General features: G+C 44.4%; 1 protein-coding gene across 2 annotated transcripts; it reads left to right on the top strand.

The window, feature by feature from the left end:
* Nucleotides 1–277: 277 nt before the first annotated feature.
* On the top strand, nucleotides 278–19,410 carry dtx2 (deltex 2, E3 ubiquitin ligase). 2 transcript variants are annotated; one of them, XM_039005211.1, is made up of 9 exons: nucleotides 278–1,061; nucleotides 1,671–2,256; nucleotides 8,179–8,237; nucleotides 10,100–10,270; nucleotides 11,753–11,820; nucleotides 13,031–13,192; nucleotides 14,449–14,610; nucleotides 16,145–16,234; nucleotides 17,419–19,410. In XM_039005211.1, the coding sequence occupies exons 1-9, from the start codon at nucleotides 749–751 to the stop codon at nucleotides 17,683–17,685; spliced, it is 1,878 nt and encodes a 625-aa protein (XP_038861139.1). In that variant the 5' UTR covers nucleotides 278–748; the 3' UTR covers nucleotides 17,686–19,410. The 2 variants fall into 2 exon arrangements, with proteins under 2 accessions (XP_038861139.1, XP_038861140.1); XM_039005212.1 differs by lacking the exon at nucleotides 10,100–10,270.
* Nucleotides 19,411–19,664: the final 254 nt, after the last annotated feature.

The following is a 19,664-nucleotide window of genomic DNA, read 5'->3' as shown; positions in this document are numbered from 1 at the left end:
GTGACATCCCAGGCAGTAAATTAGTTAATAGACCAATAAGAAAGAGAGTTCCAAACCTTTCTGCCAATGACAGCAAGTTGTCAGTTTTCCCCTCGCCACTCCTAGCGAAATTGTTGCTTGAGAAATTGCTATTTTTGTTTATTTCTGACCATTTTAATTGAAAACAGTCACAGTAAGGTACTTAATTGTCACCCAGAAATGATTTGATATTGAGATAAAAACGGCTGCATTGGAGCTTTAAAAATATAATGATGTGCGCATGTCTTATTTGCCAAGCAACGATTGTTCCGACTGTTTGGTTTATCTGTGGTTTGCGTAGCTAGCCAGTTTGAGTTTGTTGGAATGCAATGATTAGTAAACTAGCATAGCTCAATATATTTCCGCATCTAAAGATTTATTGCTTCGCAAGGTTTGCCAAAATGCTTTTAAACAATTTGCTTGAGTGTTTGCCGCCTGACCTCGAATCAGTCTTGTAAAAATGGGTCATTTTAATAATCCAAGCTAGCTAACTTTAGCTACATCTTGTAAATTGAAGATGTTTTGCTAGCTAGCTAACTTAGTTAGGTTTGATCGCTACAATTTATTGATAGGGTAACTGCAGGGTGCCCTGTAGTTTGGCAAAGTGTTAAAACGTGTTTTGTCCATCTGACTTAGCTTCTTAGCCTAGCTTGCTACGTTAGCCGAATTAGCTAGCATCAGCTTTTTCTGTCGTTTACTGAATTTGACGTATCGCTACTAGCTGTAAGATATGGCCACTGCCTCTAGCTCCTGTGTGGGGATAAATGGGTCTAGAAATGGACCCTCTATCTCTACACCGACATTGGTAGCATCTGGACAATCTCAGCCCATGGTCGTTGTATGGGAATGGCAGGATGATCTTGGCTTCTGGCGACCATATAGCGGCCAGGTGAGCGGCTATATCGAACAATACTTCTCCTCTCCGCGGGGACACAGAGGTGGGGGTCCTGGCTCCACCAGCATCAGCCTAGGACAATCAGATCCCAGCTTGTCGCCTTATCTCATAGACATACCAAGCTTGAACCAGTTCCGCCAAGATACAGGTAAGGGAATTAAGCCACTGACACTGCACTGTGTGTGTGATGTAGCTAGCTAACAGTAGCTAGTTATTACATTTACAAATTAACTGAAGCTTTCGAGCTTTGTTGTGCCCTAGCTAGCGCATCGTTAGTTATTTTACGTTAGCTAGCTGTTGTAGTTAGCCTCCATAAACCAAAGATAATAGCATTGCTTATCTTGCTAACATCTATAGCGAACAGTCTTGTTGTTTTCCAGCGATGTCAATGTTTTCTTTGGGTAACTAGTTGGCTAGCTGGCTAACTCGAAAACGAACGTGACAGACATGATAGTAGGCAGTGATACAGCCAAGTCTCTTGGTTGGAAAGTGGGTCGGATTGGACAAATTCAAATGTCCATTGACACCTGCAGCCTGTGATACAAACTTGTCCAGGAAAAGGGAGAAAAACAGCAGGAAGTCTTCTCAATAGCACAGGATGTGTAGTATAATGCTTAGCTGACATTTATGAAGGCACACCACTAGGTACTAGACTATAATACACAGTTAGACATTCACTGATGTGACGTCTACTGCATCATTTTCTGTGCTAGGCACCATTATCTCTAAGTATAAATTCACTGTGTTATCTTTCCAGGGAAAACGCGGTCTGTACGCCGTCAATTGTTTGCCCAGTCCTCAGGCTTGGGTAGCGGAGTATATTGGGAGTGGGCAAATGACGAAGGAGGATGGACTCCATACGAGACTCGCACTTCTATTCTACTAGAACACAGCTACCTGGCACGGCAGGCCACGGCGGATATGGCCTCACACGGCTATAACTACATAGTGGACCTCACAGCGCTGGCCCAGGTCAACAAGGCCACGGGCTTCAGGCGGCAGGTCCGACGGCAGGGTAACTTTCCCTACCCACTGGCGTCTGGCGCCTCCGTCATCCACTCGGGCCCTGCCTGCTCCTGCCACCAGTGTCTGAGCCACAGCTGCACTGGCCCCATGCCCAGCCGCTCACGCCACTCCTTCTCCTCTGGGCAGCTGAGCCGGCCCAGCTTCCAGGGCCCCAGCAGGGCGGCTGGAGCTCACCCCACCTCAGTGTACTCGCCCTACCCCAGGAGGCCTCTTTCTGTGGGGGGCATGGCGTGGGGTGGTCCCTGGCCCCTGACACCCTCCGCTAGTCAGTTCCCTGGACCTCCACTGTCTTACCCTACCAGTGCTAATGGCTTAAGGTAGGTTGGCTTTGTTTGAATAGTCATTGTCGTCTAATTTAGCAGCTTATCCATTTATACTACACTCTTGACTAACTATGCGTTGATTTTTTACATGTAATTTTTATTTAACCAGGTAGGCCAGTTGAGAACAAGTTCTCATTTACAACTGCGACCTGGCCAAGATAAAGCACAGCAGTGCGACTAAACAACAACACAGAGTTACACATGGAATAAACAAACATGCAGTCAATAATACAATAAAAAAGTCTATATACATTGTGTGCAAATGATGTAAGATAGAGCGGGAAGGCAATAAATATCCATAGTGGCTAAATAATTACAATTGAGCAATTAAACACTGGACTGATGTGCAGAAGATGAATGTGCAAGTAGAGATGCGGGTGCAAATGATTTGGATGGGCTATTTACAGATGGGCTATGTACTGATGCAGAGATCTGTGAGCTGTTCTGACAGCTGGTGCTTAAAGTTAGAGAGGGAGATATGAGTCTCCAGCTTCAGTGATTTTTGCAATTCGTTCCAGTCATTGGCAGCAGAGAACTGGAAGGAAAGGCAGCCAAAGGAAGAATTGGCTTTGGGGATGACCAGTGAAATATACCTGCTGGAGCGCGTGCTACGGGTGGGTGCTGCTGTGGTGACCAGTGAGCTGAGAATAGGCAGGGCTTTACCTAGCAAAGACTTATAGATGACCTGGAGCCAGTGGGTTTGGCGACGAATATGAAGCGAGGGCCAGCCAACGATAGCATGCAGGTCGCAGTGGTGGGTAGTATATGGGGCTTTGGTGACAAAACAAATGGCACTGTGATAGACTGAGTCCAATTTGCTGAGTAGGGTATTGGAGGCTATTTTGTAAATGACATCGCCGAAGTCAAGGATCGGTAGGATAGTCTGTTTTACGAGGGTATGTTTGGCAGCATGAGTGAAGGATGCTTTGTTGTGAAATAGGAAGCCAATTCTAGATTTCATTTTGGATTGGAGATGCTTAATGGGAGTCTGGAAGGAGAGTTTACAGTCTAACCAGACACCTAGGTATTTGTAGTTGTCCACATATTCTAAGTCAGAACCGTCCAGAGTAGTGATGCTGGACGGGCGAGCGTGTGCGGGCAGCGATCTGTTGAAGAGCACTAATTAAACATAGCCTACTGTTAGGGGCTCTGACATTGAGGCTGCGTTTACATAGGCAGTCCAATTCTGATATTTTGCCCAATTATGGTGATATGCAGAATTGTTTTGCAGTGGATAGGAAACCAGATTTGGGACCCAAATTTCAAATTTCTGCTCGGTCAGTAAGCCAGCTGATATAAGGGTCACATTACATCAACTGGTGTATCTCACACACTTCCTCCCATTGTTGTGTTACCATGCGGTCCCTGATAGTAGTAGGCCTAAGCTTTGTCACTCCTTGTGAAGAACAAAGCACAGGGAAGAAAGTTTGCATACTAGTATGTTATTCTTGTGACAGTTATATTGCATTTTTATTTTTTATTTTTTTTAAGAATACCTTCCTGGCACTTTCTGTTGAAAGCGTCGATGCAGCCCTGATGCCACACAGCGCTAAAATACATTTTGTGGAAAAAAGATGGCAGCATGGAGCAATGTTGAACATAAAAATGAACATACTGTAACAAAGCCTTATCAACTTGGCGAAAAAGCACACAGAAAAGCGTCTGACACTGGATGTGCGTAACTTCGGTAGGCCCTCTGCGTGTGTAATGTTTCACTATATTGGATCACTCCAATATATTGGTATCACTCCGCGGCGGAGGGAAACATCCGAGGTGAGGATTTACAGATTTACTCCAGTGTACACCTGTGTCACGGCTGGGGTCCGCCACTAATATATATATATGTTAGACCCCATGGCCGCGACACACATTCTCTTTCATTTTCTCGGCGGACGTCCGTATGGTTTGAGGTACAAACTTTCTGAAGATCGCTTGGTAAGTCACTGGTAGGTGTAATATTTTGCGTGGAAGTATACTCACTGGCTGTTTGCAGCCTGGAGCAGCTGGCCACATGGCCAGCACCTCTTGAGTGCCACACTCACTGTGCACGGTCGATCTGTATCTTCCGCCCGTGGTTTGTCGTGCTTGTGTTTCTTTAGCGTTACACTAGAACTCCTTGTGCATCTATTAATATATTGGTGGCTCTTGCTGCCACAAACAGTTTTTTTCCTTACACAGAACAAGCCGGCCGGCAAGTTATGTATGTTGTGAATTGCTTTAACATGCCCCGACTCTCTGCTAATTACCCTACAGGGTTTATTTTTCTTGTTCTTCACCTGCATAATGTAAGAATATCGTGGTGGGCTTCCACTACGTTGAGACATTAACTTTGGAGTTCCTTAACGGAGTTACTCCATATGGTTTTGTTTTCTGCTTGGATATTAAACCGGCTAGGTAATATTGTAGTTGGCGTAAAACATTTTTTATTAAAATAAATAAAACGCATAAATCAAATCCGTTACCTTGGTGAATGTTTTTTATTTATTTTGTCTGTCTGTTTTTCCCACACGGGTCTTCAGTGTTTTTTGCAGAGGTACTGGTTAATTTATCCCTCACCGGGTTCCTATTCCTCCAAGTGGGTCACGACATAAGCTCTCCCAGGGTGTCGGACCCCTGCTCCGTGGCCTTGTTGGCTTGGCTGAGCTTATGGCTTCCCTTTGTGACAGGATTGATGGTGGCATCCCCCTGGGGATCCACATAACTCTTGTATGCATTGCCTGGGTTTAAGCCACGCGGAGAGGGCGGTGGAGCGCACTACTGGATGCCTATTTTGTGTGGTGTTCTCAGAACGCCTGCGCCTGGTGCGATTGGAGGCCATGCACGAGTGGGTCGACCAGGCTCTGGCTCAGGCTGGGGATGAGCTCCCTCAGGAGTTGTGCCCCAGCTAGCTGTTAGTCCCTCTACTGGGCCCAGTACTCCTCCCAGGAAGCGTGGCCAGAGCCACCACAGGCAGAGCCCATCTGCTGCCAGTCCTGGGCAGCTTGATAGCTTCGATGGTGAAGACAGCAGCTCCCTGTTGGCCAGTCATCAGCTTTTCCTGGGGGACGATGCTGGCACTGTTCACCACTGTGAGCGGGGCTGACAGGCCATCAGAAGCTGGCAGTTGGCCATCATCGCCCTCAGCGATCATGTAGGTAGAGAGAGAGCTATGAGGGGCCTACTCACTCAGGTAGCCACTGCACTGGACATCAAACTGGTGGACAGTGATGACTCCATCTGTCCCAACTCTGCTGCGTTCTGTGAGGCCTTGCAGGAGAGCTTTGCCTCTGCCCGGGGGTGCTTCCAAAGCAGAGACTGTACCATGGAGTTATGTTCCGGGCGCAGAGTCACTCGGCCTCCGGGAGTACCCGACCATGGACACCATGATCGCTGCCATGGTCCTCCCTGACTGGGAGATTATAGGGCGGAACCCGTGACTGAAGCCGGGACTCCCCTGAGTCGTTGATGCGGACTTGAAAGACACATATGGGTCCATGTGCTCTCTTGGCTTACCTGCAGACTCTGTGGCCCCTGCTGCAAGGGGGGCAAAGAGGAGCTTCTCCGGGAAGTGATGGAGGCGTCTCGCCTGCTTTCCCTGCTCCAGAGGGATGTGGCCCGCTCCAATGGACAGGCCATAGCGCAGGTGGTTACCTCCCGGCACCATCTCTGGCTGGCCCAATCCCCGTCTGCCAGCTGCTCTCCAGAACATATTTGCCACTCTCCCCAGCACCCCTGGGCTGACGTTTGGCCCAGGGGTTAATGACATTCTAGAGCAGACCAATAAGGTTCGTAGGGACCGGACCGGGAGACCCTGAGACGGTTCATACCTCCTCAGGCCCGGGTCCAAGGCAGACGGATCGTCGCCAACCACCTGCACTTGAACGACGGTGGGGTCCCCCTCCTGCCCCATCGCTTCATGCTGAGGAACGACAGCGGGGAGGGGCACAGCATGCGGTGGAGAAACAACCTGTCAACCGTCACCGCCATAGGGACGTGCATGGGAGCCCCAGGCGCTCGGGGCGCCAGAGGAGAGGTAGGCCCCGGCAACTCCTGACAGACAATTCCTCTGCCACTTCTCCTGGTGTCACAGGGATAAGTGGGAGGAGTGTGTGGAGTCCCCATAGGTGTTGTCCACAATGCTCAAGGGGTACCGACTCCAATTCCGGTGCCGGCCCCCATCCTTCAGGGGCTTTCTTGTCACCACAGTGGCCGACCCACTGAAGAACTCACTCCTGGACAAGGGTGCCATCCGCAGGATCGAGACATCAGAACGGCTAGGTGGGTTCTACTCCACTTATTTTGTGGTCCCAAAAAGAGAGAGGGTTTCGACCAATTCTGGACCTCCACAACCTCAATGGGTAATTGAAGGTACTGAGGTTTCCACATGCTGTCCCCGGCCTGTGTTTTGCAGTCCGTGTCCAGGAACCAGTGGTTTGTGAAGCTGGACCTGAGGGATGCGTACTTCCATGTTCCTGTTTACCCAGCTCATTGGCAGTATCACCGATTCGCTTTTGAAGGGACGGCTTACGAATTCATCGTTCTTCCCTTCGGCCTCTCTTTGGCACCCCACACTTTCACAAACTGCATGGATGCTGTCCTTGCACCTCTCATGTCCTGAGGGTTGTTGATCCTCAATTACCTGGACGATTGGCTGATTTGTGCCCCCCGACGAGGACCCAGGTCCTGTCAGACAGACATGCTCCTGACTAGAGGTCGACCGATTTTTATGATTTTTCAACGCCGATACCAATACAGATTATTAGAGGACCAAAAAAGCCGATACCGATTAATCGGCTGATTTAATAAATAAATGTATAATAATAATGACAATTACAACAATACTGAATGAACACTTATTTTAACTTAATATAATACATCAATAAAATCAATTTAGCCTCAAGTAAATAATGAAAAATGTTCAATTTGGTTTAAATAATGCATAAACAAAGTGTTGGAGAAGAAAGTAAGTGCAATATGTGCCATGTAAAAAAGCTAACGTTTAAGTTCCTTGCTCAGAACATATGAAAGCTGGTGGTTCCTTTTAACATCTTCGATATTGCCAGGTAAGAAGTTTAAGTTGTAGTTATTATAGGACTATTTCCCTCTATACCATTTGTATTTCATTAACCTTTGACTATTAGATGTTCTTATAGGCACTTTAGTATTGCCAGTGTAACAGTATAGCTTCCGTCCCTCTCCTCGCTCGAACCAGCAACACAACGACAACAGCAGCATTACCCATGCAGAGCATGGGGAACAACTACTAGAAGGCTCAGAGCGAGTGACGTTTGAAACGCTATTAGCGCGCGCTAACTAGCTAGCCATTTCACTTCAGCCTTCAGCCTCATCTCGGGAGTTGATAGGCTTGAAGTCATAAACAGCGCAATGCTTGACGCACAACGAAGAGCTGCTGGCAAAACGCATGAAAGTGCTGTTTGAATGAATGTTTACGCGCCTGCTTCTGCCTACCACCGCTCAGTCAGATACTTAGATACTTGTATGCTCAGTCAGATTATATGCAACGCAGGACACGCTAGATAATATCTAGTAATATCATCAACCATGTGTAGTTAACTAGTGATTATGATTGATTGTTTTTTATAAGATAAGTTTAATGCTAGCTAGCAACTTACCTTTGCCTGTTACGCGAATGCAGTAAGCCGTCTCCTTGTGGAGTGCAACGAGAGAGGCAGGTCGTTAATGCGTTGGACTAGTTAACTGTAAAAAAAAAAAACAAGGACATTTCTAAGTGACCCCAAACTTTTGAACGGTAGTGTATATATTTTAAGTAGCTCTCATGTAAGAAAAGGTTGGAGACCCCTGATCTAGAGTGTTTTCAAACTTTGAGAGAACCGACCACATATGTTTCTCACTTGATTGCAGAAGCAATGGTGTACGGATTCATTAATGTCGGTTTTCCTGTTTCCTCTGCTGCAGTGTCCCCGCCATCCCTCTGCAACGGAATGGATCCACCAGTGTGAGCTCAGCCCTTGCAGGTAAATCAGTCCCAAGCAATTGATCCAAACGTCCACCATGGTGGTACTACCTGTAATATTTTCAGTTGCCATCAATGTGAACTCTAGTGGTTTGGATCAAGCATTGTTTTTCATGGTTGTGATGGCAGAACTGTCTGCTCCATGAATTTACACCTTGGTTTGAAAGTAACAGTAAAGAGTATTGCGTTTCTACACTGACAATTTATCTTCTGAGCGTCAGTCTGTTCGGCAGCAAAACTTGACAAAAATAGAACAATTCTAAAATCAATATTAGTAAGTAATATTAGTAACAAGCATACATTGTTTCAGCCAAATGTGTGGCCTATGGCAAGCTAAAGTCTTAACAAAGACAGCTGATACACCAGAAATGGTCTACACATTCGACTGCACTGTTCAGCAACCGTGGTTTAGTAAGCTTATCTCATAGACCTGACAGATTTTAGAGGCACACCTTTTGTTTATCAGTCATTAAAGCAGCGATACAGAACTTTTTTTGTGATTTCATGGCAGTGACCATAGCTCCTGTCGGTGGTGAGAAAGTAATTTGTGTCTCTCTGGACAGCTGGCCTATCGCTGTACATCATCTCCACAGACCAGGCCCTGTTTTACTCTGGTCGTTTGCCCAGCCCACGATGACATTTGTTTTCCAATGTAGTCTCAGGGTTTTGGGGGCTTAGTGAAAAGGGCTTACTTTATTTTTATTTTGTATTTTACCCCCTTCTCCCCAATTTTGATATTGTCTTATCGCTGCAACTCCCCTACGGGCTTGGGAGGTGATGTTTGAGTCATGCCAAACTGCTTCTTAACACGTGCTCGCCTAACCCGGAAGCCAGCCGCAGCAATGTGTTGGAGGAAACACAGTTCACCTGACGACCTAGGTCAGCCTGCAGGCGCCCGGCCCGCCACGAGTCGCTATGGCGCGATGAGCCATGTAAAGCCCCCCCCCCAGCCAAACCCTCCGCTAACCCGGACGACGCTGGGACAATTGTGCGCCGCCCTATGGGACTCCTGATCACTGCCTGTTGTGATACTGCCCGGGATCGAACCCGGGTCTGTAGTGACGCCTCAAGCACTGTGATGCAGTGCCTTAGACCCCTGCGCCACTCAGGAGGCCCAGATCACTATTTTCATTTGTAGCCTAGTTTATTTTCGTTTCATCCAAACTGTTTTTTTTATTTGTTTGCTGGTTATTTAGGAATGTTCAGAATCTCTTAGCTAGCAGTTTAGCTTTTTACACTAAAACCTTTTTTGAGAGGACTATGCCGTTGAGCCAGCAGATAGGCTAGCAATGGATACTGACAGCATTTCAGCTTCTTTTGTTAGTGACTGTTCAAAGGGTTGTGATGAACCATGATCTGTGACGAACACATTTGTGCTGAAATGTTTTGTGGAGGGCTAATGTGAAGTTAATTTGACAGTTTCTGAAGATTTTCCTTTGGCCTTTTTTATTTTGATCTTTTTACATTTTCATGAAATGACTAAAATATATATATTTTTAAAATTACACAATACCATGTAGTATTGAGGCAGAACCGAACAATAGCGCTTTTTATAAGGAAATCGAACTGCAATAAATGCACTTTATCATATCATCCCACATTTTTATTAGTCCAACACATTTTCTTTACTGTACAAACCCTAAATCCTGATGACTTTTTATTCCTGAATCCGACGTTATCTAGCCATACCAAGCAGGATGGGGCTAGAAGCGCCTACCAAATATAATGCCCTCTTGTCCATGAGTAAGTCCCCCCCTTTTTAGTCACTCACTGCTTTATCCACCATGTCTCATCTGTTTGGTTTCTCCTCCCCCTGACTGACCCCACCCCCTCTGCATGTCTCCCCGGGGCCTCTCACTCCAGGCATGGCCTCCATTTTGATGTCAGCAGTGGGACTCGGTGTGTGCTTCACGAGTGCCCCCCTCCCGCACCCCTCCTCCGCTCCTCCTCCCCCCAGCAGCACCAGCAGGCCCGCAGGCTCCAAAACTCACAGCAGCAGCTCGGTTAGGAGGGCAAAGAGGCAGCACAGGACAGGTAGCTACGCCACCTTCCCCCACCAACTCCCTATTGGCTTGCATCCAGCGCTTCGTCACATCCAATGCTTTCCATTGTTGTCATCCCAAATCCATAAGTCGGAATACTTGGCTTGTTATGTATGTTGATATTTTGTATGTGCCATGTGGTTAAAAACGAATGCCTGCCTTGTGAAACCTTGGAGACATCCGAGCCAGTAATTCCTATTCTCACTCAGTTAGGATCTCACTATTCAATACACAATTCTTAGAATCAATGGGAGTGGTGGGGGGAAACTGAATTCTACTGGGTTTGACTTAAAGGTGATTTGCCTAAAAACATGGACATTGCACTGTGTCCCTATCACTCCCATTGACTTTCAGCTAGCGGTGGCTAAAATTGGTCCTGAACCATCGATTTACATTTTCACACTACTTTCAGGTTAAGGAACAATCTATCAATAAATTGTAAAAATATCAAACTTATCCTTTTAAAATCAAATATTGTGTTCTTAACCTGAATGGCATCAAAGGCAGTGTTTAGATTTTCTGCAGGCTTGTATAGCTTCCTTTTACGTATGCTCTCTTCTATCGCATTCCAATGCTCACTTTCTCTGTAAGAATCATTTGCCAATCTGTGACTCAATCATTTCTATCCTATCCACAAATCAGTGTTGTGATGTTGCTTGGCAGTCGACAGTGTTCATTAGCTAACAAACGGGTGTGAACTAGGCCCTAATCTTGCTATTTGGTTACAAAGGTTGCAGCTCAAAACAGAACCCCTAAACTCAACGCTGAGTTGCTGACACCCTGTAGCTGTTTCAGAACAGACTGATACTCACAAATCATCTAACAATGAAGCTTCATCCCAAATGGCACCCTATTCCCCATAGTGCACACATTTTGAACAGAGCCCTATGTTGTGAATAGGGTGGCATTTGGGACACATGAGCCCCTAACGAAGGAAGAGGGTGCTTTTGGTACATTGGTGGATAAGTGTCAATCTCTAACCCTTTTCTCTCCCGTTCATCCACAACTGTCATGCATTAATACTGTGTGCCTCAATCTGTCGACTCATGTTACATCTTCGAGCAGTGCTTTTGTATGGTACAGATTTGCCAACGAAGCCGGCCTAAAGTTTGAGCTGCAGTGAAGTGTGTAGGCTACATCTGCAGGATGAGTCGGTTATTTCTGCAGTAATATAAAATACAACAAAGTGAAATTGTCAGTTAAAATGTTTTAGGATGAACTATATGCTATAAAATCGCAATTTTTGGGGGGGTGAACATAATGTGTTTAATAGCAAACTGCAAAACAACTAAGCCACCACTAGTTTCCACTGAAATGGTTTAAAAAAGCAATACTAAAGACCACATTTTCTATTTAATTTCTTATTAGAATCCCTCCTGTGTTGTCGTATGTCCTGTCTGTAAATTGAGGGCCTGAGTGTGGTTTTTGTCTGGTGGGTGTCTCCAACTCTGTTCATTGTCCGCTGTTCCCTCAGCCCCAGCACAGAAACCAGAGGATGTCATTCACCGCTACATGGAGGAAGTGGCCTCTGCTCAAGACGAGGTACGCATTTCAATGTCAAAGACCCCCTCCTCCCTCGCCTCTTTCTATTGGTGTGGGGTGAAGTTGCCCCTAGATGCTTATCTTTGGTCATTTTAGCATTTTCCCAACTAATGGTTAAGGTTAGGTTTCCATTAGATCTGTACCTAGGAAAACTTCTCCCCGCCCTCTTTACTCAACACTCACGGAAGAAGGGCTCTTGCAGGAGAATCAGTCATGTTTCCTCGTTCTGGTACACTGAATCACGGTAGGCATGAAATAAACTATATGCAAACAAAAGCAGGTATAGGTCATCTCAGATGTTTTGAAACCATTTTGTGAAGATGATTCATTCATATGACACAGGTGATTTTTTTTTTTTTTTTTTTTTTTATAATTATTTTTTTATACTAAACATTTATTTTGCAGAGAAAGTGCAATATGCAAGTTGGAAGAAATATGATTGCTCTAAAATGAACACAGGTTATTTCTAAAGTAGTTTGAACAAGACAACTGCGGTTTTGCATAGAAATAAACAATACTCCATCCATAACACCAAGTAATCCCAACCTCAATTTATAGACTCATGATATAATATCATATACAGATCCTGTCATTCTTGTTATCATGTAATTACATGTACAGCATAACCTGGGGTGACAGTAGGTATGGTCTGGTACAGATTCTCGGCAAATGAAATAGTGGAAAATGAACTAAGATGCTATTACACCCTCATGTATTACTACCATGTGCTTATGGACTCCAAAATGCGGTGTGGCTTGTTGAGAACACAGAATTTTTTGCCAAGGCAGCAATGACTGACTGAGGCGAGCAGGGACAGCAGTGGAGGCATCAATCAATTAAGGCTACAAGTGAAGGCCTAATGACAATCGCTGAATGTAATTAGGCCTACACTTTTTGATGTTTTATAACAATGTCTCTTTCCATTTATCAAATGGCGGTTGCACAGTGCAATGTTTGGATGCTTGAGTTATTTGAGTGGATGAACGTGCACAGGTAGCCTACAGGAGTCTTTTGAAGTGATTTGTTTGACAAACTGATGACAACATGACTGGTTGTTTATGCCACATTTAAATCTAACTCTTAAATGGCAAATCTTTTACTTTTAGGACCATAAATGTAATGCCCGTGCAAGTGTGCGTACAGACCTCCGTGTAACGGGAAGAAATTAAATCTACTTTCACACCTTAATATAATGTCTCTGTGGTTTTAGGACTGCATCATCTGTATGGACCGGCTGTCGTGTCCGTCGGATTACGCCGTGGCGTCCGAGGGAGCACAATCCATCCCACCCGGCGCTGTGGGAAAGTTCACCAAGTGTGGACACACCTTGCACATGCTCTGCATGCTTGCCATGTACAACAATGGAACCAAGGTGGGCGCCACAGAGATCCTAATAATGACTTTCAATTGTAATGCAATGGCTTGCTTGGATGACATGAGCCCACATATTGTCCTAAATAGACATTAAGTAAAATATGACTTAAGGAACGATAAAGGCATGCACTTGCTTTTTATTTATTTTACCAGGTAAGTTGACTGAACACATTCTCATTTATAGCAACGACTATTTAAATTTTTAAACAAAGACTGAATAGTTACAGTAATGAAGCATTATAACTGCAGGCTAAAAGTTAATTGTTACCCACAACATATCATAAACACTATTACATATGGTGAAATCAGGCTAACATTTTAGTTTATGGTGATATTCTTATACACTCATTGGCCAGTTGGAATGTTCAAGAAGATGGTGAACTCCTACAGACAGTGAGTCACGTGGCTGTGGCTTGCTACATAAAGCAGACAGGCATCGAGGCATTCAGTTACTGTTTGGTTGAATGTTAGAATGGGCAAAACAAGTGACCTAAGCGACTTTGATCATGGAATGATCGTTGGTGTCAGGTGTGCTGGTTCCAGTATCTCAGAAACGGCCGGCCTCCTTGGATTTTCACGCACGACGGTGTCTAGGGTTTACCAAGAATGGTGAGACAAACAAACATCCCGTCAGCGGAAGTCCTGTGGGTGAAAACAGCTCGTTGAGGAGAGGGGTTGAAGGAGAATGGCAAGAATCATGCGAACTAACAGGCAGTCCACAAACAGGCAACTAAGTAGTGTGCAGAACGGCATCTCGGAACGCACAACTCGTTGGTCCTTGTCACGGATGGGCTATTACAGTAAACGACCACACCGGGTTGCACTCCTACCAGCTAAAAACAAGAAGCGGCTCCAGTGGACATGTGATCACCAACACTGGACTACTGAGCAGTGGAAAAACATTGCCTGTACCGATGAATCCCGGTTCCTGTTCCGTCATGCTGATGGCAGTCAGGATTTGGAGTAAGCAACAAGAGTTCATGGGCCCCATCCTGCTTAGTGTCAACGGTACAGGCTGGTGGTGTAATGCTATGAGCCATGTTTTCCTGGCACATGTTAGGGCCCTTGATACAAATTGTGAAACGTTTGAACGCCATATCTAGTAGTCCATGCCCCGATGAATTCAGGCTGTTCTGGAGGAAATGGTTGTTCAGACCTGGTACTAGATTGGTGTACCTTATCATTTGAGTGTAAGCAGTCACTAACATGGGTTATTTTTAAAGAACATCTGCGTTTCTGACTATCCCCTTCCAGGATGGCAGCCTCCAGTGCCCGTCATGCAAGACAATCTATGGGGAGAAGACGGGGACCCAGCCCAAGGGCAAGATGGAGATCTATAGTATCGCACAGTCCCTCCCCGGCCACCCAGACTGTGGAACTATCCAGATAATTTACAGCATCCCCCCTGGGATACAGGTAGACACACACACACACACACCACTCACTCATTAACACACTGAGTCTGGGGTGAGCATATCTTACTCCGGGCAAGTGTGCATGCAGGCTTTTGCTCCATCGATGCAGTAACAAAAACGAGGCTTGCCACTATCCTAAGATTCTTTCTGACTGAAACCATACCATTCAGATTGGCCAAGAGATACAGATGCGGGATTGGACATGCGCCTTCCCCTCATGTCAGTATTCTCATCTATCTTCCCCGTCACCAAGCCTACTGGTTAAGATCATTGGGCCAGTAACCGAAAGGCCGCTGGTTGGAATACCCCAGCAGACTAGGTGAAAAATGTCGCTGTGCCCTTGAGCACGGCACTTAACCCTAATTGCTCCTGTAAGCAATGTTCTCAATTTTTTTCCGGCACTGAGCAAATTTCAGGTCTGCTGACCGCAAACTTGAACTTTGAAAATTCGGTGCAACTTCCAGCGCGTGTTTACTGTGAACACTGAGGCTGCACCCACTTTAAGTTAGTTTTAACAGTGGCCAAGTAGGCTTTTAGATCATAATGTAGGCCTGCCAGAGTGGCCTACCATCAAAAACAATGGAGAAAATGCACCCCGTAACATGTTAACATGTAAATAGCTGCTCTATCCTTGAGCCTACAGTAGCAGCCAATGTGTGGTGTTCAATGTAGTCCTATATTCCATAGGACTTTAGAAAAAAAATATGCCGGGATTGACATTAACCTGTTTATCCACTTGTCTTTCAGACAAGGAGGTGACTGAAAATGTTATGGTGTTTGACGCAAGAAAACACTTTATAAAATAAAATGCATTATTATTCCCATACCACTTATTACAGCGAATGAGACATTATGCTACCCCCTGCCTATTGGCTACTTAGCTTATTCAAGCCGGTCTCAAAATACAACACTACCCCTTTATGACAAAAAAAGCTCTTTACCGGACTCCCTTTTCCAATATGTCCAGAAATGTACATGCTTTGTACTCTTGTTGGAAGCAATCACTCCCCTATTGCTGACTACAAATTTAGCTATAACTGGGCTAATAACTAACTAGCAAAGGATATGAACAAAATGTGCATACGTGGCTACATGCAGCTCTTGCTTTGATCTCAAAACAAGTGCATATACTCACGACCACAGCTGTTTAAACAGTCCAGTTCAAAGTAAATGGCACAGATCCATATATGCCAATGGTCTTTCTGCATATAGGCCTACTGCAGATCTTATTGGTTATGCCGCACTGGTTGTAGAGTATGAGCTGAGTTGTGGGCAATCGAATCCTACTCCAATGCGTTCTGCCTACAACAGAATCTCTTGTGTAGTTCGTTTTGTTTCGGTATGTTGCATTTAAAGTGGCTATTGCGTTGATTCGATCACGATTGCCACGGTAAAGGGAAATGATGTTAACAGGGAAAACTAGAACATCACTCAATGTTCTAATCTCGTGCTTCTCTCTTCTCCCCGGGGCTACTGCATGCACATTGACTGTAAATCGCTCTGGATAAATTACTCAATTTTATTTCTCTCTCCAGGGTCCAGAGCACCCTAACCCGGGGCAGCCATACACCTGTAGAGGCTTCCCTCGCTTCTGCTTCCTCCCAGACAACGACAAGGGCAGAAAGGTAAGCAGCTAACACAGCCTCTATAGCAGAATGGACAGACTCTCTGCAAACAGAATCAAATGCAAAAATAAGTGTTTCTTAAGACCACGTAGTTCCTCTGTTTCAGGCCACTTTCTTTAATTTGGTCTCTAATGAACATAGCCCCTGACTGTGCTCTGCTTACGCAATCCTTGTATGTGATAAAAAATAGTCTGGGAAGTCTGATTATGCAGTTTCAGTAAAAATGCTGAGATTTAATAATGACATGTCTTCTTTGATGTAGTGTGCCAATTCCTCATTACCATATTCATTTGATTTGCTACTCATTGCAACCAAATCTGCTACTCCAAATTGTTCTGTTGACTAATTTATTGAATGCTTATTTACTGTACAGTGAGGTAAATGTTATGCTGGGTATATTGATAATGCATCCCAATATATTTTCAAAGTAAATCAATTTCTATATCTGATCTCTCACTGTCAATGTGAAATCAAATGCACATACCTCTACTGTAACATATAGAAAATACAGACTAACTTAAAGGAAAGTTCTTTATTTTATAACTGAATGTCTTAGTAATATGTTGACAATTTTTGGGGGGTATAATATATCCTCACTTTGTATAAATTCCTCTGTCTGTATTCTGTTGTCTATTGCTAGCAGCACCATTTCACCAAGTCATATTCTAGGGATGTGTAAAATGTACATAGGCCTAATCACCTTCATTTGCTAACTCGCACTTTTGCCAAATAGCTTCAGACGGTTGTGTGACCTTGGCAAAGTTAGTTCGCTGTTGGATATCTATGGAGATTGTCAAATTACAATATTTTCTAGTTGTACATCTTTTAGTTCTCATTAAATTTGTAAAAATGTACAATCAATAGGGGTACTTTTGACATTTATTTTTAATTATCTATTCTTAATCTAAACACTACTCATATTTCAGAGCAAGTGTTAAGGTTTCAAATGACACCAAGACTGGCTTTGTAGCATCTATGTAATTGTAGTGTCTTAAATAAGGCCAGGGTGATGCCAAAATGTCCCAGTTCAATCAATTTCTCAATCGTTTTGCATACAGACTTCAAAGGTATGCCAAACATCCTTTCCCCAACGGACCTTTCCATGGATTTGATCTCAGGAAGATCCAAAACATCATAAATGTGTGGCGCATGTCATCTCTAATTTCATTTTTATTTCATGTCAGGTGCTTGAGCTGCTGAAGGTAGCGTGGACGCGGCGCCTCATCTTCACAGTGGGCACGTCTAGCACCACGGGCGAGCCCGACACGGTGGTGTGGAATGAGATCCACCACAAGACTGAGATGATGTCCAACGTGTCAGGCCACGGCTACCCGGACCCCAACTATCTGGAAAATGTGCTGTCCGAGCTGTCCTCTCAGGGGGTGACGGACCACTGCCTGGTCAAACAGGAGGGCCCCAGCCAGGGAGGAGCGTCAAACTCTGGACTGTGAAACTGACCCTGAATCAGTTTCCTCGTAATGTCACTACTTCAACATAGAGAACATATTCACATTCCCACTTGGATGTTTTTTTTGTTGATCTTATTAAATATTAAATGCGAAGCAGATGGTATGTCAAAGTGCAGTGTGCAGAATACTGCACATACTGATAATGTGGGGTTTGTCGTGGACTTTATTTGCTGTAGTAGCGCTCCACCAGCTCTTGGTTTAGTCACCTGTTCCCTATAAAGTAAACCACTTTTGACCAGGGCCCATAGGGTTCTGGTCAAAAGTACTGCACTACATAGGAAATAGGGTGCCATTTTAGACACAACCCTTCTCTTGAAAAAAGTATTGTGCTTTTTTTTTTTGGAGCAGCCTGATGTTTCGCACCTCTTTTGGCATGCTCCATGAAAGGTGGCAGCTCTTGCGTGGGAACACCGACGTCGGTAGCACTTTAGTTTTGACAGTGCATTTAATTAACACTTATAGTAATTACCAGGTTAATATCTGTGATTGTTTTTCAAATTGGTAAATTATGCAAATACTTTAGTGATATTTCTGTTGAAAAGCAATGTAGGCCTACTTAGGCAAATCACTATATACACAGACACATTAAATACTATACAAAATGGTAGCAAAGTGAGTACCTGCTTGATTGTGTTATAATGGGAGGGGGGAGAGAACTCTTTAATTGGTAATTTTCATATTTGTCAGTAATGAAAGCACTGTAAAGGAACAGAAATGTGTCTGTAAATGCCAGTTCATTAAGAAGCATAACCTGGAAGAGAAACTTCTCACTTTGCCTTTGTTTCAGCATAATATAAATATTTAAATGCATTATTTAACCATTTGTAATATTTTTTGTTTCACCTAATTTCATGGGAAACACGTGGATTTGTAATGCGGTCACGCTTAATGCAGACTAAGCTGGGCCTGTATTCACAAAGGAGCAGTGCTGATATCGATCAGGTCCTCCCTGGCCTATGTAATCTTAATCATTATCTAAGGCAAAACTGATCCTAGATCACCCCTCCTACTCTGAGATGCTTTATGAATACGGCCCCTGATGCTTTGCTACACCCACTTAGAGCTACAGAGAAGTGGTACCATGAAAGTGGCTCATCTTTGAGCCAGGTACATTTTTAAATGGCAACGAATCCTTTAGAACTAACCAGCTCCGGGGCAGGCTGTGTTCACATTGCCCTAAAAAAGTGAACTGGGCTGTGGAATTCAAGCGAACAGAACTTTGATCAGCTCTTGATGGTCTGTTTGATTCTCTTCATCTGAGATCCTTTTGGAGTGTTCACAATGCACAAATTAAGCAAACTGCACGAGTTCACAAAAATTGCCTGGAAGGGGGCGACCAAGTGTGAAAACACCCGTAGAAAATCTTGAGTAGATCTCACTTAGAGGAGGAAGGGAAGTGCTACTAAGATCTCACTTCAATTGTAGTATAGGCCTACCCCCTCAGCTTTGCACTAGAAGATTAAAAACAGAAAAACGAATTTACCGCAGGTCAATTCACTTTCTCTGACAATCTGGTCAAAATAGCATAGCCATCAAGAGCAATCTGGATTTTTCTTTTTCGGCATGCTTAGGGTATATTAACCTGGATCATCCAATTCCACCGCACTGCTGTCCAACATCCAGTTAGGTGACATTTTACTCAGTATTCAGGTGTATGCAAGCATTTTGAAAATGTTCTCCGCAATAAAAAAAAAACTGATAAATGAATCCCATGTTACTCGTTTTGTAGTGTTGATTAGCATAATTTAATTATCTTTGGTTCTTATTCTTTAGCAATAGATTGAAAATAATTTATTTTACTTTTTGAGGTGTTAGGAAAGGAGTTCGTGCCAAGGCTACATTCTAAATCCTATCCCTAGAGTCCAGCAGCAACTGGGTTAGGTTCTAAGTGATGATTGCGCATAGGTGTGAGTGATAGGCAAGCAATCAGTGAGAGATGTGGACTCGTTGCCTCTGCCTGG

This window comes from Salvelinus namaycush, chromosome 12 (assembly GCF_016432855.1).
Source record: "Salvelinus namaycush isolate Seneca chromosome 12, SaNama_1.0, whole genome shotgun sequence".
In the NCBI taxonomy this organism is placed as follows: domain Eukaryota; kingdom Metazoa; phylum Chordata; class Actinopteri; order Salmoniformes; family Salmonidae; genus Salvelinus; species Salvelinus namaycush.
Note: the sequence above shows the minus strand (reverse complement) of the source record. Positions and strands in the feature narration are given on the sequence as shown.